The sequence below is a fragment of the Euphorbia lathyris genome, chromosome 4 (genome assembly GCF_963576675.1).
Source record: "Euphorbia lathyris chromosome 4, ddEupLath1.1, whole genome shotgun sequence".
Taxonomy (NCBI): Eukaryota; Viridiplantae; Streptophyta; class Magnoliopsida; order Malpighiales; family Euphorbiaceae; genus Euphorbia; species Euphorbia lathyris.
Window position 1 is genome coordinate 64,311,850 of NC_088913.1, and position 22,869 is coordinate 64,334,718.

General features: G+C 36.5%; 1 protein-coding gene across 2 annotated transcripts; it reads left to right on the forward strand.

The window, feature by feature from the left end:
- The first annotated feature begins 9,116 nt into the window (after positions 1-9,116).
- Positions 9,117-22,714, forward strand: LOC136227344 (SAC3 family protein A). 2 transcript variants are annotated; one of them, XM_066015984.1, is made up of 14 exons: positions 9,117-9,486; positions 9,610-9,681; positions 11,010-11,945; positions 13,535-13,969; positions 14,196-14,309; positions 16,446-16,543; positions 16,712-16,874; positions 17,000-17,494; positions 17,640-17,780; positions 17,907-17,966; positions 18,952-19,082; positions 20,585-20,718; positions 20,823-21,049; positions 22,156-22,714. In XM_066015984.1, the coding sequence occupies exons 2-14, from the start codon at positions 9,622-9,624 to the stop codon at positions 22,255-22,257; spliced, it is 3,096 nt and encodes a 1,031-aa protein (XP_065872056.1). In that variant the 5' UTR covers positions 9,117-9,486; positions 9,610-9,621; the 3' UTR covers positions 22,258-22,714. The 2 variants fall into 2 exon arrangements, with proteins under 2 accessions (XP_065872056.1, XP_065872057.1); XM_066015985.1 differs by lacking the exons at positions 9,117-9,486; positions 9,610-9,681 and having other exon boundaries at positions 11,337-11,475; positions 11,574-11,945.
- Positions 22,715-22,869: the final 155 nt, after the last annotated feature.

Consider the following 22,869-nt stretch of genomic DNA (forward strand, 5'->3'; position numbering starts at 1 on the left):
CAAAACTTAACCTAATTAATTGACACCTATTTAACTAATTTACTTTTAAGTAGCACGTGTTAATCAACATATATCACCACAATATTAAGGACAACATTCCTATAGTTATTTATTTTCATTTTCCATGTTATTCTTTTTTTTCTATATATATATTTATATATTAAAACAATTTTGTTGATATCATTTTGAAATATATTTTCGTATATATCATAAAAACAATATTGGTTAATATCACATTTGATACTTAATAAAATTATTTGTTTTTTATTTACACAAAACTTTTAGTTTACACCTAAAAGTATTAAATTAAACCCGATAAATTAAACTTGGTAGTATATTTGAATTCGTAATTAATTAACACTATAAAAATTATAATCTATATCGAAGATTAGAATTTTAGACACGGACGTGACATCCATTAAAAAAAATATAGCACTTAACCAAACAAAAATTACACCCAAAATTAAAAGTTAATCTCTTCATTTAAATGTATCAGTTACATAAAATAAAATAAAAATTCTCATTATCATATTTTTTTTTTGGTAGGATAGGAAAAGAAAAAACAAACAACCAAAAGCCGCTTAACCCGGGATCAGCCTGGGAAAACTGACCCCCACCACATCCTCCAAGATCATAGATGAAATGAAGACCGGAGGAGAAGAAAAGATAGAGAGACCCAACATTCTTGAATGCCCTTCCACCGCAAGATGGTCCGCTACACGATTTTGCTCCCTATAAATATGAGCAAAGCTAAGAAAATCAAAGGAGGAGCCAATCCTTCTAATGCCTTTGATTAAATTTTGGCTATTTAGGCAAATAGCATTGTTCTCAGATATCATTTTAACCGCTTCAAGGTTATCCGACTCTACAAGAAGCTTCTTCACCCCCAGATTTTTTGCAAGCTTCAGGCCAGAAAAAATCCCCAAAAGCTCTGCAGAAAAAGACGAACCTATTCCCAAATTTTGAGAGAAACCAGAGACCCAACTGCCACCATCATCTCTCAGAACCCCTCCTGCGGCAATTCTCTCGTCCATTAGACAAGATCCATCAGTGTTAAGCTTAACCACACCTTCGCTCGGCCTACACCAGCCTAAAAGATGGACCTCCTTTCTCTGAATAGCCCTAGCCAAGGGGTCCTCAACGTAGCTATCAACCAAGGAGCTAATCTTTTTGGAAAAGAAATCTAAGACATTAGGCAAAACGACCGTTTCTCCTCCAAAAATCTCCTCATTTCTCCATCTTCAAATCTGATGGCAAACCACCACAAATAAAATAACACCCTGATTTAACTCAGCCAGAAGTGTCCCATTAATCCCATCCACAAACCAATCATTCTCAGAGTGGGCTAAAAAAGAAGAAAGCACTTTTATAGGGAGAACTCTCCTCCAAACCTCTTTACTTTTCTCACAGTCTCTGAGAGCATGGAACAAAGTCTCTTCATTACCTCTGCATCTGTCACAAGCTCCAGACTCCACCAGATGCCTCCTTTTCCTATCCGAATTAGTAAGCAATCTATTTTTAACCCCTAGCCACATGAAACTTCTAATACGGTACGACACTTTTAAGGCCCAAATCGTCTTCCACACCCCTGGGGGCGAGGTATCCAACTCCTGATAGAACGCTTGAAAAACTAATTTACAAGAATAGGCCCCGTTGTTCGTCAAAGACCAATAGTAACTATCATTGTCTTCAATTTTACTACTAATCTGAACTCCTTTAATTCTAAGGAGCGATTCCAGACTGAGGTAGGAATCAAATTTTGACCAAATCCACTCACCCTCAGAATCCACCACATCTGCAATCCTCCAGTTCTGAATTTCCAAATGCGGCAAAGATTCACAAACTTCCAATAAAGGCTTTTTCCCAATCCATATATCATTCCAGAAACTGATGGATCTACCATTACCCACATTCCACCCAATCCCTGAACAAAACTCAGCAAAAACCGCACTAATGTCTTTCCAAAGAAAGGAACAATTAACCACTCTATCCTTAGGTCCCCCAAATACCTTGTCCTTTCGATATTTTCCGCATAAAAGTTGAACCCAAAGAGCTGAAGGAAATTGCCACATTCGCCACAGGAGTTTCATTAATAAGACTTTATTATTATTATCTCTGGCTTTCCTAATGCCCATACCTCCCCTATCCTTAGGTTGACACACCTCATTCTAAGGAACGAGGTGGATCTTCCTCCCCTCATCAGCTTTTCCCCACAGGAACCTACGATTAATTTTATCAAGGTCTTTGAGAACAGGCTCAGGAAGATGACAAGCCTGCATAATGTGATTGGGAGTCGTATAATTGATAGATTGTATCAACGTAAGTCGGCCAGCGAGAGAGAGAGTCTTATCTTTCCAAGTGGCACACTTCTTATTAGTTTTATCCAAAGTATCTTTAAAAGACACTTTCGCCACTCTCTCACTATGGAGGGGAATACCCAGATACTTCCCAATAGAGCAAGTCAGAGGAATTCCAGATAGATCACTCATCCTTTTGCAGGTTCTTTGGTTCATATTCTTAAAGCACATCATCCTGGACTTTTGGACATTGAGCTTCTGACCAGAGGCAGAACAGAAACATTCAAGAATATCCATAATGATACTTAACTGCTCCTCATTACCTTCCAGAAAGATTAACACATCATCTGCAAAGAACAAATGAGTAACCTGGGGACAAAACTTATTGATGGCCACCGGGTGGAATTTCCCATTATCAACAGCATCTTGGATCAGGTGAGACAATCTTTCCATTGCAATAACAAATAAGAAAGGGCTCATTGGGTCCCCTTGACGGATACCCCGGCCAGGAGAAAATTCCTCCGACATATCCCCATTGATCAAAACTTGAAAAACAGGAGAAGAGATACAAACCTTTATTAACCTTCTCCAATTGTCCGGGATCCTTGCTCTCTCCAGACTCTCCATAAGAAAACTCCAGTTAATGCGATCATAGGTTTTCTCCAGATCCAACTTAAGAGCCACGATACCTCTCTTTCCCTTTTTGATCTTCATAGTGTGAACCATCTCTTGGGCAATCACCACATTATCCATCATTTGTCTACCAGGCACAAAGCTTCCCTGATTCTGACTAATGATCTCAGGAAGAATGAAATGGATTCTATTTGCCACAATCTTTATAATAGTCTTATAGAGAACATTACAAAGACTAATAGGTCTCATATGTAAGAAAGAAGAAGGCTTCTCAACTTTAGGAATCAGAACAAGAAGGGTTCTGTTTACCAGCCCAATATCCTGAGAGCCATTAAAAACACCTTTGATGAAGTTGTAAATGCATTCCTTCACAATCTCCCAGTGTTTATGGTAAAAACCAGCAGGCAGACCATCAACCCCAGGAGCTTTAGTAGCCCCAATACTAAAAATGGCTTGATCAATTTCTTTCAGGGAAATAGGGTGGAAGGCTTCCAGAATTCTATCCTCTCCCACCAAGGGAAAGGTAGCAATAGTTTGAGCCTTATCCAGATCAACAGGTTCCTCTTTAAAAAGGTCCTTATAGAAGTCCAGGGCCAAGTGCCGAATATCTTCGTCCTCATAAACCCAATCACCATTAGAGTTTTTAATAGCATCAATCCTATTACTCTGTCTTCTAATGACGGTAGAGAGATGAAAATACCTGGTATTCCGATCCCCATCCTTGATCCAGGCTTTCCTAGACTTTTGAAACCAAAGAAGTTCTTCCCGCCGAAGCACAGCTTCCAACTCCTTCTGAAGGGTTCTGAGAAGACCATCCAAACTGTGATCGAACCTAACCTTCAACCTACGATGAATACCCTCAATTCTACTCAATAATTTATTCTTCCTCCTAATAATATGCCCAAAGACATTTTTATTCCACCCCAACACATTCTTTCTGAAGCCCTCAGCAGCTTGAAGGACATTCGAGTGAGGCTTCCAATTATCTTGAACGAATTCCTTAAACTTAGGGTGAGACTCCCAAGCCACCTGATACCGAAACGGTCTCTCCCCCCTAGGCCGATTGCCTCTCATCAGCCTGAATAAGATAGGACAATGATCCGAATGACGGAACAAGAGATTTAACACAGAAACTTCAGGAAATCTAGATTGAGCTGAAACATTAGCATAAACTTTGTCCAAACGAACAAAGGTACTGTTGCGCTTCCAAGTGAACTTATGACCAGAGGCACCCAGATCAGAAAGCCCACATAAATCCATACTATTCTTATGATTAAGGCAACGGTTAACATAGTGGTGCGAACCCCCTCTCTGATCACTCATAAGGGCAATATCATTAAAGTCACCAGCCACAAACCAAGACTCAGTCATGTTAACACTCATAGAGTAAAGAACATCCCAAAGCCGTTTCCGATTAGCCAGGACAGGATCAACATACAACATGGTAATAAAAAAGGGTTTATTACCAGAAACACTCACTTTACTATGAATAAGCTGTTTATCCATACTAATTATATCGAAATGAACACGATCTGGCTTCCAGAAAAGCCAAATCCCACCAGCCCAGCCAGTAGCCTCCGATCTAACACAGTCCCAGTTCCTAAACTTTTTAACCACCTCATCTGCTTTTACTCCACTAATCTTAGTTTCCATTAAAGCAAAACAAGAAGGATTAAATTGTTTAATTAAATCTTTAACATGGATACGGGTAGCCTTGCTAGCCGCACCTCTAACATTCCAAAGCAACAAATCCATAGACAAGAGGACAACTGACCGCACCCACAACCCTAAACCAGGTATTTGTTAGGGGCTTCTGAGAGCTTCGCCGAGGTACTCGCAGGTCCTCTCTTATCCGACAAAACCATAGTGTTATGGACACTTTTTTGCTTCCCCTTAAGCTTTTTCATACTAGTTTTGTTAACACCCATAGCCTTCCCAATACCAAGATCACAACAGTGATTAGGAATACTAAACCTCATTTATCTTCTCCTTCCCTTGAGATGCCAAAGCCTGGGACCCCAACTGGGATTCACCTTTGGAGACAAAAAGGGGATTAACATTTTCAACCACCTTATTTGATGGTTCATCAGATTCTAAGCCTGGCATGCTTTGCTCAATATGCTCGTCAGCCTGGTCAGAATCTTGGACTTCCTCAATAGTCAGGGCCCCAAATCTGGATCCTGAAGTGATGCCTGAAGCAACCCCAGAATCCCCCCTAATTTTAGGGTTAGGTTTCTCCTTGACAATAGGTTTAGCAATAGGATTGGGTAGGGTAGACTTTATATTAATGTTAATATCAGGGGGATGATTTTGAACAACCGAAGGACGTGTCCTTCGTCTAGCAGACCTCTTAGCCACCATCTAGGGGCCAAAATTCCCCCCATCACCTTGGATCCCTTCAGCTCTTCCGATAACACCCTCAACTACCTCCTCTAACGCCTTCTCCCTTTTGGGGCATCCCTCATGAGTATAACCATACATACCACAATCAAAACAAATATTATGTAAACCTTCATACTCAATAAAGTACACCTTGTTATGAACACAGAATTTTGACAACAGAGGTTTGGCAAGATCAATATCAATACAAACCCTTGCAAACTTGCCTCTTATAGCCCCAATTGTAGTTTTGTCCATATGGTGAACCTTCCCAACAAGGCCACCTATCTTATTAAGAAAACTTTCACTATAATATTCGATAGGTAGGCCCGGGAACCTAACCCATGTCAAAATCCTGTTAACCGAGCAATCATGAGGATTAAAATTGGGAACCCAAAGCCGTAAGGCCAGAACATGATTAGAAATAATATACGAATCCCCATTGATCACGGCATTATAATCCTCAACTCGAGTAAATTTAATGACATAGTAGTCATTTTCTAAGTCAGTAATACTGACTTTCCCTTTCTTAGCCCACTGAGCTTGGATCCTCTGAGCGAAGTAGTTAAAGCTAATTCTCTTCCCAAGCATCGTTACTATTAATGAAATCTTCCACTTATCCCTGAGCTCCCGCTTATCCGTTGAGGAGAGATGAATCACAGGACAAAGAGGATCATCTTGTTCACCATCATCTTCATCAGAATCAGAATACACTTCATCAGACTCCCCCTCCATCAACACTTCCTCCATACAAGGCTCCTCCTCGACCACACCCATTACCGTATCTTTCCATGAAATTTTCCCTAATCCAGGATTGGTACTGAATTTATTTGCCGACTCTCAAATAGGTTTGAGAGATCCATTCATACCAACCCTATATTTGGGGGAAACCGCGTTCCCCTGAATCTGATCCCCACAATCATCACTAAACCTACCCGAAAACCCTTCCCTAGCCTGGATCTGTCCCGAGGCAGCCTGCTCCACTGCCGCAGCCCCATCCCGCATAGAGAAATCCCTGCTCGCACACTCCCTGCCAGCGCCAGCGCCCGACTCGCAGTGCCCAGCCGCGCCTCCCACCAGCGGCGGTGCCTTGCCCCCACCATCGGACACCATGCCCGCCCCAACCGCATGAGCATCAACCCCCAACCGCACTGCCTGGACACCCGGTGCCTCCCTAGCCTCCTTCACCCCCTCACGCCTCACGCCCCACGTCCTCCCTCCACCCCTCTTCCCTAGCGCCCAACTCCTCCAGCCCGCCCTTCCCAGCCCCGCCGATACTCCCTACCAGATCCGCCCATGCCGACGCCGACACCACCCCCTCACCGCCAACCGCCGCCCCCCTTTCCCTAGATCTATCCCTAACCCTTTTCACCATAAAACCCTAGCAGAGAGAAAAGAGAGAGAATATATATATCAATTGTTAATCATTTATATCAATTTCTAAGATTTTCTTTTCATTTCTATTCTCATTATCATATTAATATGCCAAAAATATAAATTTTATTGAAGAAAAAAAACCAAAATTTTATATTAAGCATAATATTTGTCACATTTTCAACTTTCTAATATGCAGGTGTATTTGGAGTAATAATTTCTAAATGTTATTGTTTCTAACATTGCTTTCACAAACTCTTTGATTTCAAAGCAAAGAATTGAATAACATTTGCAAACTTCCATCAATTTTAAAAAAATAATACAAATTAGACAACCCTACCAATTAATAAACCTCAAACTATGATATCTTCAACTAGGGTACCTGCCTAAACAGTTCATGCACCTTGTGATTTCAGTGTCTTCAGGATGTTGTTGAAACCAGGAAGCAAGTCCATGACCATTATGTCGGTGTTCAATGCTAATTAAATTGTCTTTTCTCATTATACAATACCTGCAAAAAAGAAATTTTTAGACTAAAATTAACACAACCTAAGAATTAGAACAACTCACACCATATCAACTACATAGAGTTTTATGAAGTATAAAATAACCCCGATGCTCAAAGGTACTACTTTCATATTTGATTTCGAAAAGCCTAGAAACAACCTCAATAATTAAGAAGCATTTCAACAGAGGTGGAAAGTATATAAAACAAAAAAACACACCAATTTAAAGCTGCACATTAACAAAATCAGTTAAGTATAACATGCTTATTAAGGCCTCAAAAATAAAGGTTGGATCCAATAAAATATAATCATATTATAGCACCTAACCAAACAAAAATTACACCCAAAATTAAAAGTCTGCTTTTTTAATATGTTAATCTCTAAGGTTTTATATAATTGTAAATATCATATTATATTTTTTATCAGTAAAAAAGGAGAAAGTGATACATCAGCTCCATCGTTACTGTTTTATATTATATATATAGATAGATATGCAGAGAATTAGAGAGATTTTAGGAATTAATTTAAATTCTGTAGAACTCTTAGATATAGTACGGATAAAATAATCTTTTTATAGATAAATATAATAATATAGTTAATATATTATATATCATATTATATTTTTTATCAGTAAAAAAGGAGGAAGTGACACATCAGCTCCATCGTTACTGTTTTATATTATATATAGATTAGCAACAACATTAAAAATATTATTGCTAAAGCAACCATCAAAGTTATTGTTTGATATGTTATAATGTTATGGATTTTAGGTAGTTCGATCCTCAAACCCATCCTCCAAAGCCTCATTTGAATTTGAAAAACAACGGAATTGTCAAATGTTCGGCGTAAGTAGTCTGATATTTAAGTTATTATTAACCTTAGAAAACGAAGATAAAAAAAGAGGTAGAATTTTTGGTATGCAGAAATGAAATTGTAAATTATGTATTAAAATTTGAAGATAAATTGATCAAATACAACCAAACCTAACACTTAAATGAGTACAAGCAACTTAACAAGTAACCCATAATTTTTTTTTTAGTAAGCCCCATAAATATTTAAATAATGTTATAATTACAGAGCATCCTAAAATAATTCATTTTGGTCACTGTTTGAATTCAAATAGTTAATGAGTTGTTTTTTTTTAAGTTGGGAGTCAAAGTGGTTAAAATAGATAATTTTAAAGAGTTAGTATGTTTTAATAACCGAGATCATTCTTTAAAAAATAAAATAAAATAACGGAGATCATTTAATGTTGTGAGTTACAAATTTGAGGGAGATGTGGGATGGTTGATTACAATATTATTAGAGATAGACCTATTTACGGGTCCAAATACCTACCCGTCCCGTCCAGATCCATGTATTTGGATATGAAAATTTAACTTTAGGCCCAGACCGATCCAGGCCCGCTAAAGTTCGTCTCTTTTTTGGACGGGCATAGGATTTATAAAAATATTCCAGCCCGACCCGTCTATTAATGTTAATTATTAAATTTATATATTTATATATTAATATTTATTTTTAAGTATAAATTGAATTTATTATTATTATTATTTTTGAAAAGATTTAATTTTTTATTATTAAAAATTATACATATATATTTAGGTGAGTTTATATGCACCTAGGATTTGATTTTTGAGTTCGAGCCCAGCCCGGCCCGAGCCTGCCTAAATGAACAGCCGGCTGAGTTGGGCTTGGGTGAACATTTTTAGACAAAAGTCCATTGGGCCAGGCCCGAGCCCGGCCCATGAACATATGACTTGATTAACCTTTTTGAGAAATCAGTACCAATTGATTTTCAGGGTATTGTAGGGGTTAATTTGTAATTTACACCATAATTTTATTACAATTGAAACATCCTTCCTTTTCCTTGTCCAATAACGACGGTGAAAAAGCAGAGTTGAATTAATTAAACATTTGATTAACAATTTAAGTCTTAAAAGACCTAAAAACAGTTATCAATTTTATCATCCTCTACCGCCAATATCACCATCTTCATGACCCAAACACGACTCGGCATTGACACAGCCTCTGTATCTCAAATTTGTTTCTGTGTTCTTCTGCAATCTTTCTCTATTCATTCATTCAGCTTAAATTTTTTGATTGTGTTTTTGATTCCTTTTATTATTTTACACAACCCGTGCTTGTGTTTTGTTTTGTTTTTTTGTTTTTGTTTTCCCCTCTAAATTTGCTATTTGTGATCTCAATTTTACTTCCCTTGCTAATTTCCTTTTTTCGCTTCCCGATCTCTCCAATCGTGCTCTAAGTTGCAGTTTCTGAGTGCGTGTTGTTAATTGAAGGTTAGTGGTCTGTCCTATTCCTTTGTTTATTCGATTAGGGTTTTGTGGTTTGTTTTATTTGGTTAGTAATTGAAAAAAAAATCATGTTCAACATTAATATGTTTTTGACTTTGGTGAATTTAGGATGCTAATGAAATGATGAATCAAGGAGTTAATACGCAGACTATATCTCATGTGGACCCCAACTCGCTTGAGGTAAAGTTTTTTAGCTTAAACTAACTCTCTCTATCAACTTCACTGTATTGTAGCTTTTTTGATTATCACTTCTCTTGTCTTAAGTAGACAAAAATTAGATTTGATGTTTTCATATAGATGAGCCTTTGTCTCATTTTAAAGTTTGTTCTTGATCTTTCCTCACTGTGAATTTGCTGGATGATATGGTTGAAACTAAGTTATCATATTGTATTTAACCTATAGATCAGAACCTGACAAATTTAGATTCTCACATTGTTTGATTTGGACTACCCTGCATGTTGATGTTTGTATTGTATGTTTAATCCTATAGTTCCCTCCTTGAAGATTATCTTTTAGGCTTTTGAGGGCTTTGGATTTTTGATATAGCTGTGGTGCATCTATATATGTTGGAGAACTTTTAAAATTTTGTAGGAATTGCCTCTGTGCATTCCCTTTTTTATGTACATGCCAAGTAGATATTATCCCTTGCAAGTGTACAGTATTAGCTCTGATTTGCAAGTGTCATCTCTTTTTCTTCAAAAGGTAATCTGCGACCGTAGTTCTATGTTTTTAGATACATTTGATGTGTATGGAAATCAAAGGAGGAAGTTTTATTTCGGCCATCGTTCCAGATAATGAATTTGATATATCTCAAGGCTTAACAATCTCAATTTTTTGTTGTTGTTAGTAAATGTGTGTTTAGTTTTGGAACTCCGTAAAAAGTTTGATCTATTTTACATCTTTAAGATTTGACTCGGCCTATAGGATCTTGCATTAGGCGAAAGATGGATTTTTTTCCAATTGAGAATGACATCTAGCATAAGTGGGTAATTTCAGCTTTTTTTATATTAATTCTCATAACCTCCTTGTGGTGACTCGCATGAACACTACAAGCTGCTTCTGCTTAAATGATTACTTCTATTATCCTCTTTCCAGAGAGAGTTGTACCAAAATTTCTTGCTCACATAATTAACTTGATAAATGGGTGCATGGATGGTTTGAAAGAGAGATAGTTTGAGTCTTCATTTTGATTATTTTTCCCTTGTTATGAATGTGTTTGCGGACTTGTTTTCAAATGTTCTAATCTATGTGTATGCTGTTAATACAGGCAGTGATTTTAAGGAGCAATCGTCATTAATGGTCTATATTTCTTGTTCAGACAATCTTTTCCACACTAAATTTGTTGCTGTCAATTGCTAGCTAATTACGATTGTGTCTCTTTTTTTTTTTGATATATTTGTGGCTCTCATTATGCCTATACTGTAGTTTTATTTTTCTAAGTTTTTACTTTTTCTAAAACAGCTTACTTCTGCAGTTGATTACTAAAACCTTTTTTTTCTCTGTTTCAGGGTCGATATGTTGTTGATGCAACTCAACCACACCCATCTTCATATCTCCCATCAACAGCTGGTTCTGAAGCTTCTCTGTGGACGATGCATAGGGTAGATAATCACTCCACAGAGAATGGAATTCCATCAAATGCCACTTATCATCATGAACAACAAACAGAGGCACCCACAATGAATGCTCAAGCACTGAATGCAACATCTCTTTCTAGCACAACAACTTCTGGAGCAGCTACTGCACCTCAGGATTATAATAGCTATGGGTCGTACCCACATCCTACAGATCCATACGGTTATGCAAGCTCAGGATATGCAGGTTATTATAATGGCTATCAACAACAGCCTAACCATTCTTACTCTCAGCAGCAACCTAACCATTCTTACTCTCAGCAGCAACCTAACCATTCTTACTCTCAGCAGCAACCTAACCATGCATACTCTCAGCCAGTGGGGGCATATCAAAATACAGGTGCTCCTTATCAGCCTATTTCCTCATTTCAGAATACAGGGTCTTATGCTGGGACTCCAAGTTATACAAGCACTTATTACAATACTGGTGATTATCAGACAGCTGGAGCTTACCCAAGTACCGGATACAGTAATCAGACTTCATCGTGGAATGATGGCAATTATGCACATTATACAACTCAGCAATATCCAAACTACAATATGGACACAACAAGTTCTTATAGTTCTGGTACTGCACCTGCAACTTCTGTAAATTATCAACAACAATACAAGCAATGGGCAGATTATTACAATCAAACAGAAGTTACTTGTGCTCCTGGGACGGAACAAGTGTCTGTTACTAGCGCAGCCAATCCGGGAACTTCAGTTACTGGTGTTACTGCAGGGTACACAAATTCCAACAGCCAGCCTCCTTCATCATTTACACCATCCTGGAGACCAGATTCCTCTTCATCTGAATTTCCGATGCAGGTTTGGTGCTCCTTTTCATTCAATGAGGACCATTAGATGCAATTTAGATGCCTAACTGACTTGCTAAATGAATTGCATACAGAAAAGTCTAAAATATACATGCCACTTTGGAAAAATTGGAGTTTTTTTGGGCATGTGCTATATAATATTTAAAATTAAAGGGATTTGATTTATGCTATAAAAAACCCTTAAATTTTATGCTCTGTAGTTGCTGAATTACCATGAATGATAAACTAAGGTTAAGAATCACTTTATTGGACATGCCATTTTTACCCTCATTCCCAAACCAGTACTGCTGAAAAAAAAGAACAGTTTTGATTATCTGTAGTGTGGTAATAACTTTTCTCCAGTGCCTGCTATATTTTGATATCATAAATCTGTGAGATATTGAAACATAACAATTAGAGGTTATTATATACAACCCTTCTGGATTGTTTGTACATAAGTTTAGGGTCCCCTCCCCTTTATGGAATAACCTGTAAATTGTAATAGTTGTTATGATTGCAACTTGTGAGATAATTATTTTGTGTATGTGCTCCTGTGGCATACTATAGTTATCATGGTTTGGATAATGGGTATGTAACAATTACTGTATAAAGGGTTTTGGCCGGGTGACTTATAATCTTATATATCTGCAACGCATTGTAGTAACTAGAGGTAATTATCCTTCTGGATTGTTTGTGCATACGGTTCTGGCCCCCCCCCTCCCCTCTTTATGTAATAGCCTGTAATAATTATTACATGTAAATTCTCAGATCCTTATTCTGTGTATTTGCTCCTGGGGCATGCTATAGGTAATAGGCACCATGGTTTTAAGTAATGATACATAACAACCATTGTATTGAGGATTTTAGACTGGTTGAGTGTTACACTGGTAAAATTTATGTACTGGAATATGGTTTTGGTTATGGTGAGGATGGTATTGTCTGTCACATAACAGTTACAGTATGGCTGGGTTATTTTATTTGGAACTTTTTGCTCCTTTCCTTGTCTATTAGCCTTTCTACTTAATATCTTTCCCATAAAATGGCTAAAAGATAACCCACATCAGATCAGAACTTGACTTTCCTTTTAACAAGGCAAAAGTAGATAAAGAGGCAGCCAGGCCGTTTTTCACATTTTACTTGAATGAGATTGGTTGAATATCAAATTTTTATGATTCTTCTTCACTTGTGTGTGCAAATTTATTTTTGATTGATAATGATAACTTTGAAATTGTCACTGAATGCCTTTATTTACGGTTAGGAGTCTGATATGGTTGTGGTACATACTCTTATTGATTGATAATGATCTGCTATTCTTTAAATTCAAGTTTAATGTCTTCATGATGTATTCATGCTCTCTGTGCTACACCTCATATTGATATTAGTGAAAAGATTCTACTTTTTTTTTTAATGTTTTCCAAATTGTGTTTAAAAATTAACTTCTGGTTATGCTACAACTGTTATGTTAGGGGTATGACAACCATGTTTCCTTTACACGCGACTTTCTTGCAGCGATCATTAACGCAACCATGATTTAAATACATGATGTGTGTTATTTTATTGGGTTCATTTACTAAATTCATAGTTATCCGATATTCTTGTCAGGGTGCTCCAGCAACTAATGGTGCTCATGATAGCTACTGGAAACAAGCGTCTTCAAATTATCAAAATCATCATGCTACTCCTATAGAATCACACTTTCAAAAACCTTTGGATTCAAAAACTAGTTATGATAATTTTCAGGAACAACAAATGCCAATTCCTCAAGGTCCTAATTCACAATATCCTGCTGGTCATCAGGTGCCTCAGAATTACCAAATCCCTGTACAAACACTTCCATCGCTGGATACGCGAAGGACAAACAAATTGCAGATTCCAACAAATCCTAGAATTGCTTCAAACTTGAATTTGGGTATATCAAAAACTGACAAGGATGTCACTGGGACCAATATCGTAGCAAAACCTGCTTATATTGCTGTCTCAATGCCAAAGCCAAGTGACCAAGTGTCATCTAATGATGCAGCTGATTCCATGCTTAAGGTGATATCATTTTTATTTACTTGATTGTCATTTTTGAAAGTCAATATATAGTTAACTTCTGTGATTTGATTGTTTGATAATTGAGATGCATTATTCATTATCTTCAGGAGTCCTTGGATAAGGTACCTCAGTGTACTTGTCCACCCAACTTCCATAATCTGTCTTGTAATGTTTTCCTTGATCATTGATTCCCTGCAGCTATTGATGACTTTGTTATTGTTTGCAGCCTGGTATGTTCCCCAGTTCTCTACGGTTGTATGTTGAAAGGGCTCTTAAACGTTGTCAGGATCATTGTAAAAATGACCCCCAAATGGCAGCTTGTCAGGCTGTCATGAAGGAGGTGAGTTCTGATTTAGCTGTTTTGAACTTCGTAAAATTGAAATTTGTCATTTATTCATACATTTTCAATGTTCACTCTCTGTCTCCTGTCAATGAACCTGAAGTTATGTCTTATGGCTACATGCTTAGCATGTCCATTATGAATAAAATAAGGGATAGATCCTGAATTAGGTATAATTCATGAACAATTATATTCTAGAATCTCGTAGAATTCATACAAGTGTGGTCAAGTAGCTAAAAAGTGATTGCTGTCGATGCTAAAACCTCGTATACACAGTTCATGCATCTTATAGACATACTGCATCTTCAAGAGTAATATTGTTATCAATTCAAGTTCAAATTTTATGATGAAGCCAACTATAGATTGTCTAGGAATATACTAAATCCATTTAAATCAATATTGAAAAATAATAATTATGCTACTGGAAATTATGGAATACACACGCATAGGATTGCTCAAATGTAAATATCTAAATTTCTAGTTAGTTCTACTTGAATAAAAATAGAATGTACAGGGATAACTGTATTGAAAATTAATAAGATATTTTTGTTGATTGATTCATATAGTGACTGGGTTTTAGCTTGTTCAAAAGTAAAACATGAACATAATGTTTTCAAAATTGAGCTTAAGGTCAAGGTTGAGCTAGTGTAAACAAATTAAACTTGAACATTTATATGCACGGTAATAACGGATCTCAATTTCAATCTGTGTACTAGGGATAACATACAAATGATATGCATTGAGAAAGATTTGTAGATTGGGCTTAAATTGTACATGTAAATTTGATCAATGGGCTTATTTTTAGTTAATACTTTATACATAAACACACACACACACATATATGTGTGTGTATGTGTGTATGCTTAATACGTCCCTAGCCCACTGTACTTGTCTAGGAAAGTTAACTGCACCTGTACTTTGAAAATGTCCTATTTACCCCCCTAAACTTGCCTAAAGTGACCTATTGACTCTCCGAACTTTCTTAAAGTGGCCTATTGGCCCCCTAAATTTTTCTTAACCCCTAAATTTTCTTAACGTGATACATGCTCAACTTGTCCAAATCTCTTCTTGCTCTACCCATGTGGACTTGCAGGGTAAATCATGTCATTTTAAGCAAGTTCAGGGGGATGAATAGGACGTTTTAAAATTATAGGGAGCAGCTGACCTTTTTGGACAAGTACAAGGGGCTAGGGATGTATTAGGCCTATATATATATATATATATATATATATGCACATATACATATACGATGAAGTGGTAGGAGATGAGGTCTACGATGGTCACCTGCGAACCTGTAGACACTCTGAAGGTTAAGTCATTAGGAGATAAATATAAATGGTGTAGAGAGATAAAGTAATGGATGTAGGATTATAATGAAGTGAAGATCCTTATACCTGTCTTCATGGGGGTATTTATAGATCTGTACCAGTGCAGTGTCTGATTTGCCCTCGTATGTGAGGGCTGTTCAGGCCTTGTGGATCTTGGGCTTGCTGGACTGGATGCTCTCATATTTTGCATGATCTAAAACTTCTGTGCGCAGGGGCAAGGGCAGATTATACTTAGTCATACGCCCAAAAGAAAAAGTGAACTGGATCTGGATAAATCTACTTATGATTACATAAAATTGGTAATTATATAAAGCATGTTTCGAAACTACATGATAGATGCCTTTTCTCAGCATGGCATCAATATTCTAGTATAAACTTCTAAAGAAACTAACTCTAAGATTTGTGTTATTTACCTCACTTTTCTCTCAATTATTCTTTTGCTGAATTCTGCAGAATAACAATGGTAGTTTAATAGTGTGTTGGAAGGAAAGGAATTGCTGATTTTGATTATGTCTAATTACACTCCTCAAAGTACACAATTCCTTTCCTTCCAAATGTCCACCCTAAAAAGCTTTTGATAGGGGGGATCCAAAGTTTAAGCCACTTCAGGCTCAATCTCTGGAGGGGTATTTTCATATTATTTTCAAATTTTTTCTGCTCCGTTATTTTCTTGAGCTTTTCCAACAAATAAGATGTTTGAATAAATTCTACATGCATCATTTTTTTTTTTTTTTTTATCTTCTTGCTTCTGTATTTTCTTTTCTTTTTTCCTTTTTTTTTGGTGTTCAGTTTTTTTTCCCCCCTTCAGATTATTACTAAGGCTACTGCAGATGGTACACTTCATACACGAGATTGGGATATCGAGCCACTTTTTCCATTACCAAACTCTGATTTTGCTGATAAGGAGTATGAATTCTGTCTCTGTCAATTTTTTTTTTTTTATTTCTGTCCCTCTTTTCTTGTGGTTTAGATTCTTGAAAACAGACGTCCTTTATCTTCACAAGTACTAAAATAGTTGAACTGTTCATTTTATACTACTAATAGAGATTTTGTAATATCATTTGTGGCCATAAGAAATTCACAATCTTCAACACCTGTTGCTTCATTAACAAAGTACAAAAGGAGTCCAAGCAGAAGAACCAAAAGTAGGTGGGAGCCTTTAGCTGAGGAGAAATCGGTTGAAAAGCCTGCTCCTGTTAGTAATGATAGTCAAAATTATGGTGGTTGGAATAGAAAGGTAAATCCTATTGAGTTCTTGAGCTGAAGATGCTTAACAGTTCCACTTAGATTTAGGCTTTTATAGCATGAACAATTATGTAGTCTTCAAATCTGGTTTTAATATATTATTGTTTCACTATTCAGCCTTTAAGTGGGAATTCTGAGAGCAAGGTGGATCTTTTGAGTAACAAAAAGTTTTCGTTATCAGAGCTGAAAACTTCTAGTAAAAGTGCCCAGAAGCCACTCAAGAGACAGCGTCTTGCTGATGCTTTTAATAGTGCCAACAATGGTGATGGATCAAGTGATAGTGATAAGGAACAAAGTTTAACAGCTTACTATTCTGGTGCTATAGCACTTGCAGACTCACCAGAAGAAAAAAAGAAACGTGAAAGTCGTTCTAAGCGTTTTGAGAGAGGGCAAGGACATCAATCAGAAATTAAACACTTCAAACCAAAAAATGGTGGAGCTGGAAATTTGTACAGCAAACGGGCTAGTGCATTGATGCTCAGCAAAAACTTTGACGATGGAGGAAGCAGGGCTGTTGAAGACATTGACTGGGATGCCTTAACAGTTAAGGGAACCTGCCAGGAAATTGAGAAACGTTACCTACGACTCACTTCTGCACCTGATCCTTCCACTGTAAATGCCCATTGCTTTCTAGTTTATTTTATGTTTATTTATTTTATGCATGTGTGTGTTGCATTCTTAGATAGCAAAGGTTGAATGAAAAAGGAATGAACATGGAATGAGCTGAACTTGGTATTTATCTGTACTGTTTTTACAGGTAAGACCTGAAGAAGTGCTAGAAAAAGCTCTGCTTATGGTTCAGAATTCGCAGAAGAATTACCTTTACAAATGTGATCAATTGAAGTCTATTCGCCAAGATCTAACAGTACAACGGATAGTAAATCAACTAACTGTTAAGGTGTGTTCATACTTATTTTTTAAAATTTCTTATGTACTATTATTATATTAGAGCTTTGTATGACTTCAGTGATTGTGTATCTCATGGATCCTTTCATCCTCATTGCCTTATTTTACCAATATCCAGGTGTATGAAACTCATGCTCGTCTAGCAATGGAAGTAGGGGACTTGCCTGAGTTTAATCAGGTTGGTAGCTTTAGTTTACGGTTGAAGGAAAATTTGATTTTTCTTGTGGTATAGCATTGGACTCATTTTCTGTTTATTTTCATTGCATTGATCATGGTTGAGTTCTTGATGAAGAAATCATTTTTTTTGTTAAAGTGGAAGCTATTTTTCTTCAAAGGAATTGGTTTTCCCTTAAATGCAACATTGCATTATCTATGTAACCTACATTCTTGACCATTTAAATATATTTTGCAAGTGTGTAGAAGTTTAATTTAAGAAAGTCTAAGGACTATGGTGCTTAAAAGTGTAAAGAAGTATGCCTGAATATATGCTAACCTGATTTATGCTTAATTGGTTTACCAATGAAATACTTGTACAAACACTAAAATAATATACTTGTTATTAGATATCAAGTAGAAGTGAATCTCATAACCTCAATTACGGGGAATGAGTATTTCATTGAATTGTTTATCATTAATGATATACCATGCTTACATTAATGAGGTAGAATTTTCATTGTGGGACAAGAGGACGAAGTTTGGTTTTCTTTATCTCCATGTTAGCTTCTCAAAACAGATATATAAAGCGCTACATCTCATCAAGAATGTGAGAAGAGTGGCCATACAATTTTACTGGTCGACATTTTAAGTTGAAATTCTTTGTGTTGTTCAACTAACCAAAATTTAGCTTTCGTCAAGGAAAAGTTGTTAAGAAAAACTTCAATTCGCGTGTGGTAAGTCAAACATGGTTGATTTGGTTTGTAGAATTGTAACTGAACCGTGGATACATGTTAATCATTTATGAGATTAGGAGCTTGCGTCTTTGTTATAGTTCAGATTCCAAAGTCTTTTCTATTTTAAAAGCCAGAAGGTAGAAATTGAGAACAGAATTGTATCTGAAACAATTAGGCACATTTCTCCAAATACCATCTTATATTGATTCTGTTATGCCATAAAGCTTCTTACATATATGCTAAGTTTCTTTTTCTTAATTTATGTCATTCCAGTGCCAATCACAATTAAAAACACTCTACGCCGATGGAATTGATGGAAATTTTATGGAGTTTGCTGCTTACAACCTACTTTGTGTTATCTTGCACTCAAACAACCGAAGAGATCTTGTATCTTCGATGTCAAGGTGAGTGAACTCTATCGAATTGTGGTTTTATTTATAATGTTTTGATACATTTCCCTTCTTGGGTGCCTTGAAGACATAATTCCCTTACCTAGTAGTTTTGAGCTGGCTATGGACATATATCTTTGATTAATATCTATAATGTGTTACAAACCATGTGAATGCACTGGAAGCACATGGGATACCATATAGACTAAAACTATATGAATATCTTGAATATATTTCATTCAAGTAGAATATACCTATATATACACATTAAGGATACTACCTAGACAGCTACAACCCATACCTACAAGACCCATGCGCTGCTTACATTATTATGCTCCCCCCTCAAGCTGGAGAAATCATGCCCAGCTTGCTACAGATACAGAATACATAGTCTTAAAGACAATACAACTCAAAACAAACCGCACAGGAGAGACGACAGCGGAACATCAAGCTTTGTTGGAAAAGGACAAGCAAAACTCAGTTGAAGCAACACGCAAGAGGCTGCCAGCAACACCATTGCACAAAAGGAGATTCACTGGAAAACTAACCGGACAAACAGGTTGGAAACAAAGCGACGAAGGTGACGGAAGAGGAACAACGACAATCCGGTGAATGAACTGAGACTTGGAACCCTAGGTCCAAACCATGTGAATACAGTGGAAACACATGGATACCATATACATATAGACTAAAACTATATGAATATATTTCATTCAAGGAGATTACATATATATACACATTAAGCATACTACCTAGACAGCTACAGACAGAGCCATCCCTAGAAGACCCATACCTACAACAGGAAAATTGAGGAAAGTTTGTCACTGCTTGTGTATACACCGGTTGGTCACTGAACTTACATGATTGTCTCAAAATAGTCACTCAACTTTAATTTGTCTCAATAAAATCCACTCAATTTGTCCCAATTAGGCCATTCCGACCATTTCGGTGGTTAAAAGACATCAGAATAATGCCATGGCTGACACGACAGCATGAGTCAACCTACATTTTTGACTGAAACGACACGCGGCAGCCACCTGTCGGTTGTTTTTATGAAAAAAATTAAATTTTGTTTTTTTTTCTTCATAAAATTAACCAACGTGTGGATTCCATGTGTTGTTTCAGTCACAGATCTGAGTTGACTTATGCTGATGTGTCACCCATGTCATCATTCCGATCCCTATTAATCACTGAAATCGCTGGGGTGACCTAATTGAGACAAAACTCAAAGTTGTGTGATTTTATTGAGAAAAATTGATGTTGAGTGACCATTTTGAGACAAACATATAAGTTTAGTGACCAATGGTGCATTTAACCCGGATTATTTGATATCGAAGTAAAACATAAAATTTTCCAGATTGCATATCGTTTGCATTTTCTTCCCTCTATTATTTTCGTTTGGCTGTGTCTGTCTATAAAGTGACACTAAATTGTAGATTGGGAAGGCATTTCTCTTAGTTAATAACCATGGAAAAATGACTGTTATGATAAGAAGTATTCACTGTTTGAGTTGCCAGGTTAACAGAGGAAGCAAAGAAGGATAAAGCTGTTAAGCATGCTCTGGCAGTCCGTGCTGCTGTTACCTCAGGAAACTATGTCATGTTCTTCAGGCTGTACAAGACAGCTCCTAACTTAAATGCACGCCTGATGGGTAGGTGTTCAATTAATTATCCTTGATTATTTTTCCAATGTATTTATGAATTCAATAGCTTGAATAAAGGGATTAGGTGATGATATTTTTTTGTGTTTCTGCAGATCTTTGTGTTGAAAAGATAAGGTACAAGGCTGTAAGTTGCATGTCCCGTTCATATCGCCCCATGGTACCTGTTGCATATGTCGCACAGGTTTTGGGCTTTTCTGGCATGGGTGAAGGAAATGACGAGAAGATCTCAACTGGATTAGAGGAATGTATGGAATGGTTGAGAGCACATGGTGCATGCCTGGTGGCAGATAGCATCGGAGAGATGCAACTTGATACAAAGGTGTGCAATATATTTACATAAATATCCCTATGCATCATGTTTTACAATTAAAATCTATGTTCTTAATTTAAGTTGTCTGAAAAAAAGTTTAGGTTATTTTATGTCAATTATGCTTTCTATTATGACTTGATTTTTATAGTCAGCATATTTGCATGATTGGGGTCTATTATCTTCTATTAGATGTCTACTTTGTTCGTGATCTACTTCTTTGACCATGCTAGATTTTTTTTCTGATAAATGTTAGATTTGTTTTATTGCTATTGTTAGATGGTTGTACTTTAAATGTAACTGTACTGCGTAAAAAAAAAAAAAAAAATTCACAGGAATACCCTTGCAGGAATACCAACGTGTACCTACGTGTTTTATATAACATCTGTGATTTTTTTAACTTAGACCTAAGTTAAAAGAAACGATATATGTCTATTTAGTCCTTTATACGAACGAATCTAGCATGTTCTGAAGTTTATTCCTGCCAAAGAATGCTAAAGTTTGCTTTTTGACCAAAACTAAGAGGCAAGGCAGGCCCTTACCTTTCCACTGTGTCTCAATTGGGGTCAGTTTAAGGAATCCTTTTCTACCCTCACGTTTCTGAGGAAAAGGAAAATGTTTGATGCCTTCCACAGTTTAGTGAAATTACCTCCTGTTTTTGGGAAATGACAGATAATCTGAACATCAATGGTTCATGATCAATATAAAATTAAATTAAAACAAATTTTGCTGTAGCCAGTATTGTTCATGACACTTTACGTATATGTGATTTTTCAAATTAAGGTTTTGGATTATTCATTTGTAATAGTTATTTGGACCAAAAATATATTTCGAAGGATCTGATTATTGAACGACCTGTAGTCTCCAATTGCAATGACAGGGAGATTAGATTACCAAGGGAGATGATCCCAATTGGTAAAATTGAAGGTCATTTTAAGGACCTTGTAGTGATGATAGTGGCAACAGATACCGGAATCAGTTTATGGTTTATATCTGAGCTGTTTTTTTTTTCCCTCTCTCGTTTAACCGATTTTATGCTGGGATGGCTTTCTGATATGGAATGTATATTTGATGCATCTTTAAGCTAGCTTAATGATTTGAGTATGGTTGCTATGCAGACTTCATCTTCCACTCTCTACATTCCAGAACCTGATGATGCCGTATCCCACGGAGATACTACCCTTGCTGTTAATGATTTTCTGGCACGGACGTCCTTGTAGCCTCAAGTTGATTATATCCTTGATGTTTAATTGTCTAATGATTCCATGATAGAAAGATAATTACGAAAATTGTGCTGCCCCGGCCCTGGCCCCTCAACACGGTTATAGATTGAGTTGCATTATTGACTTGGAATTTAGAGGTGAAGCCAAGGGATTGCCAGTAACTGTAGTGAGGATAGACAGCTGAGATGTATAAAATGCAACACAGTGGAAATAGAATGCAGATTCCCCATATAAATGGCAGATGGCTTGAGCAATTTATAGATTCTTCCCTTTTTTTTTTCTCCTTTGTTTTTTTTTTTTAATTTCTTTTGCACTGAACAATGATTCATTCTTTTTGTAAGGGGAGATGAACAAATTAAATATTAGTGGAGGAAAAAATAAGAAAAAATAGCCCTGTTGTATTTTTTATTAATTGTAATTCAATGATTTTTTTAGTTGCTTTGATTAGCTTTCATTATTGTTGTTATTATAGTATTTATTGGGTAAATTACAAAACTGGCTCAAGTATTTAGGTCCATTGCAACATTTTTTCTAAAAAGGAAAATTACAAAACTGAGTCAAATGAGAGGTCCGTTTACATATTTAGACTAATTACCCAAGTCATTACCT

What these genes read in the sequence shown, in the direction of transcription:
- LOC136227344 (XM_066015984.1), top strand. Translation starts at nt 9,622, where the DNA reads ATGATGAATCAAGGAGTTAATACGCAGACTATATCTCATGTGGACCCC. An exon ending in CATCTGAATTTCCGATGCAG is followed by an intron (nt 11,946 to 13,534) that starts GTTTGGTGCTCC and finishes TATTCTTGTCAG; the next exon opens with GGTGCTCCAGCAACTAATGG. An exon ending in TAAATCAACTAACTGTTAAG is followed by an intron (nt 17,781 to 17,906) that starts GTGTGTTCATAC and finishes ACCAATATCCAG; the next exon opens with GTGTATGAAACTCATGCTCG.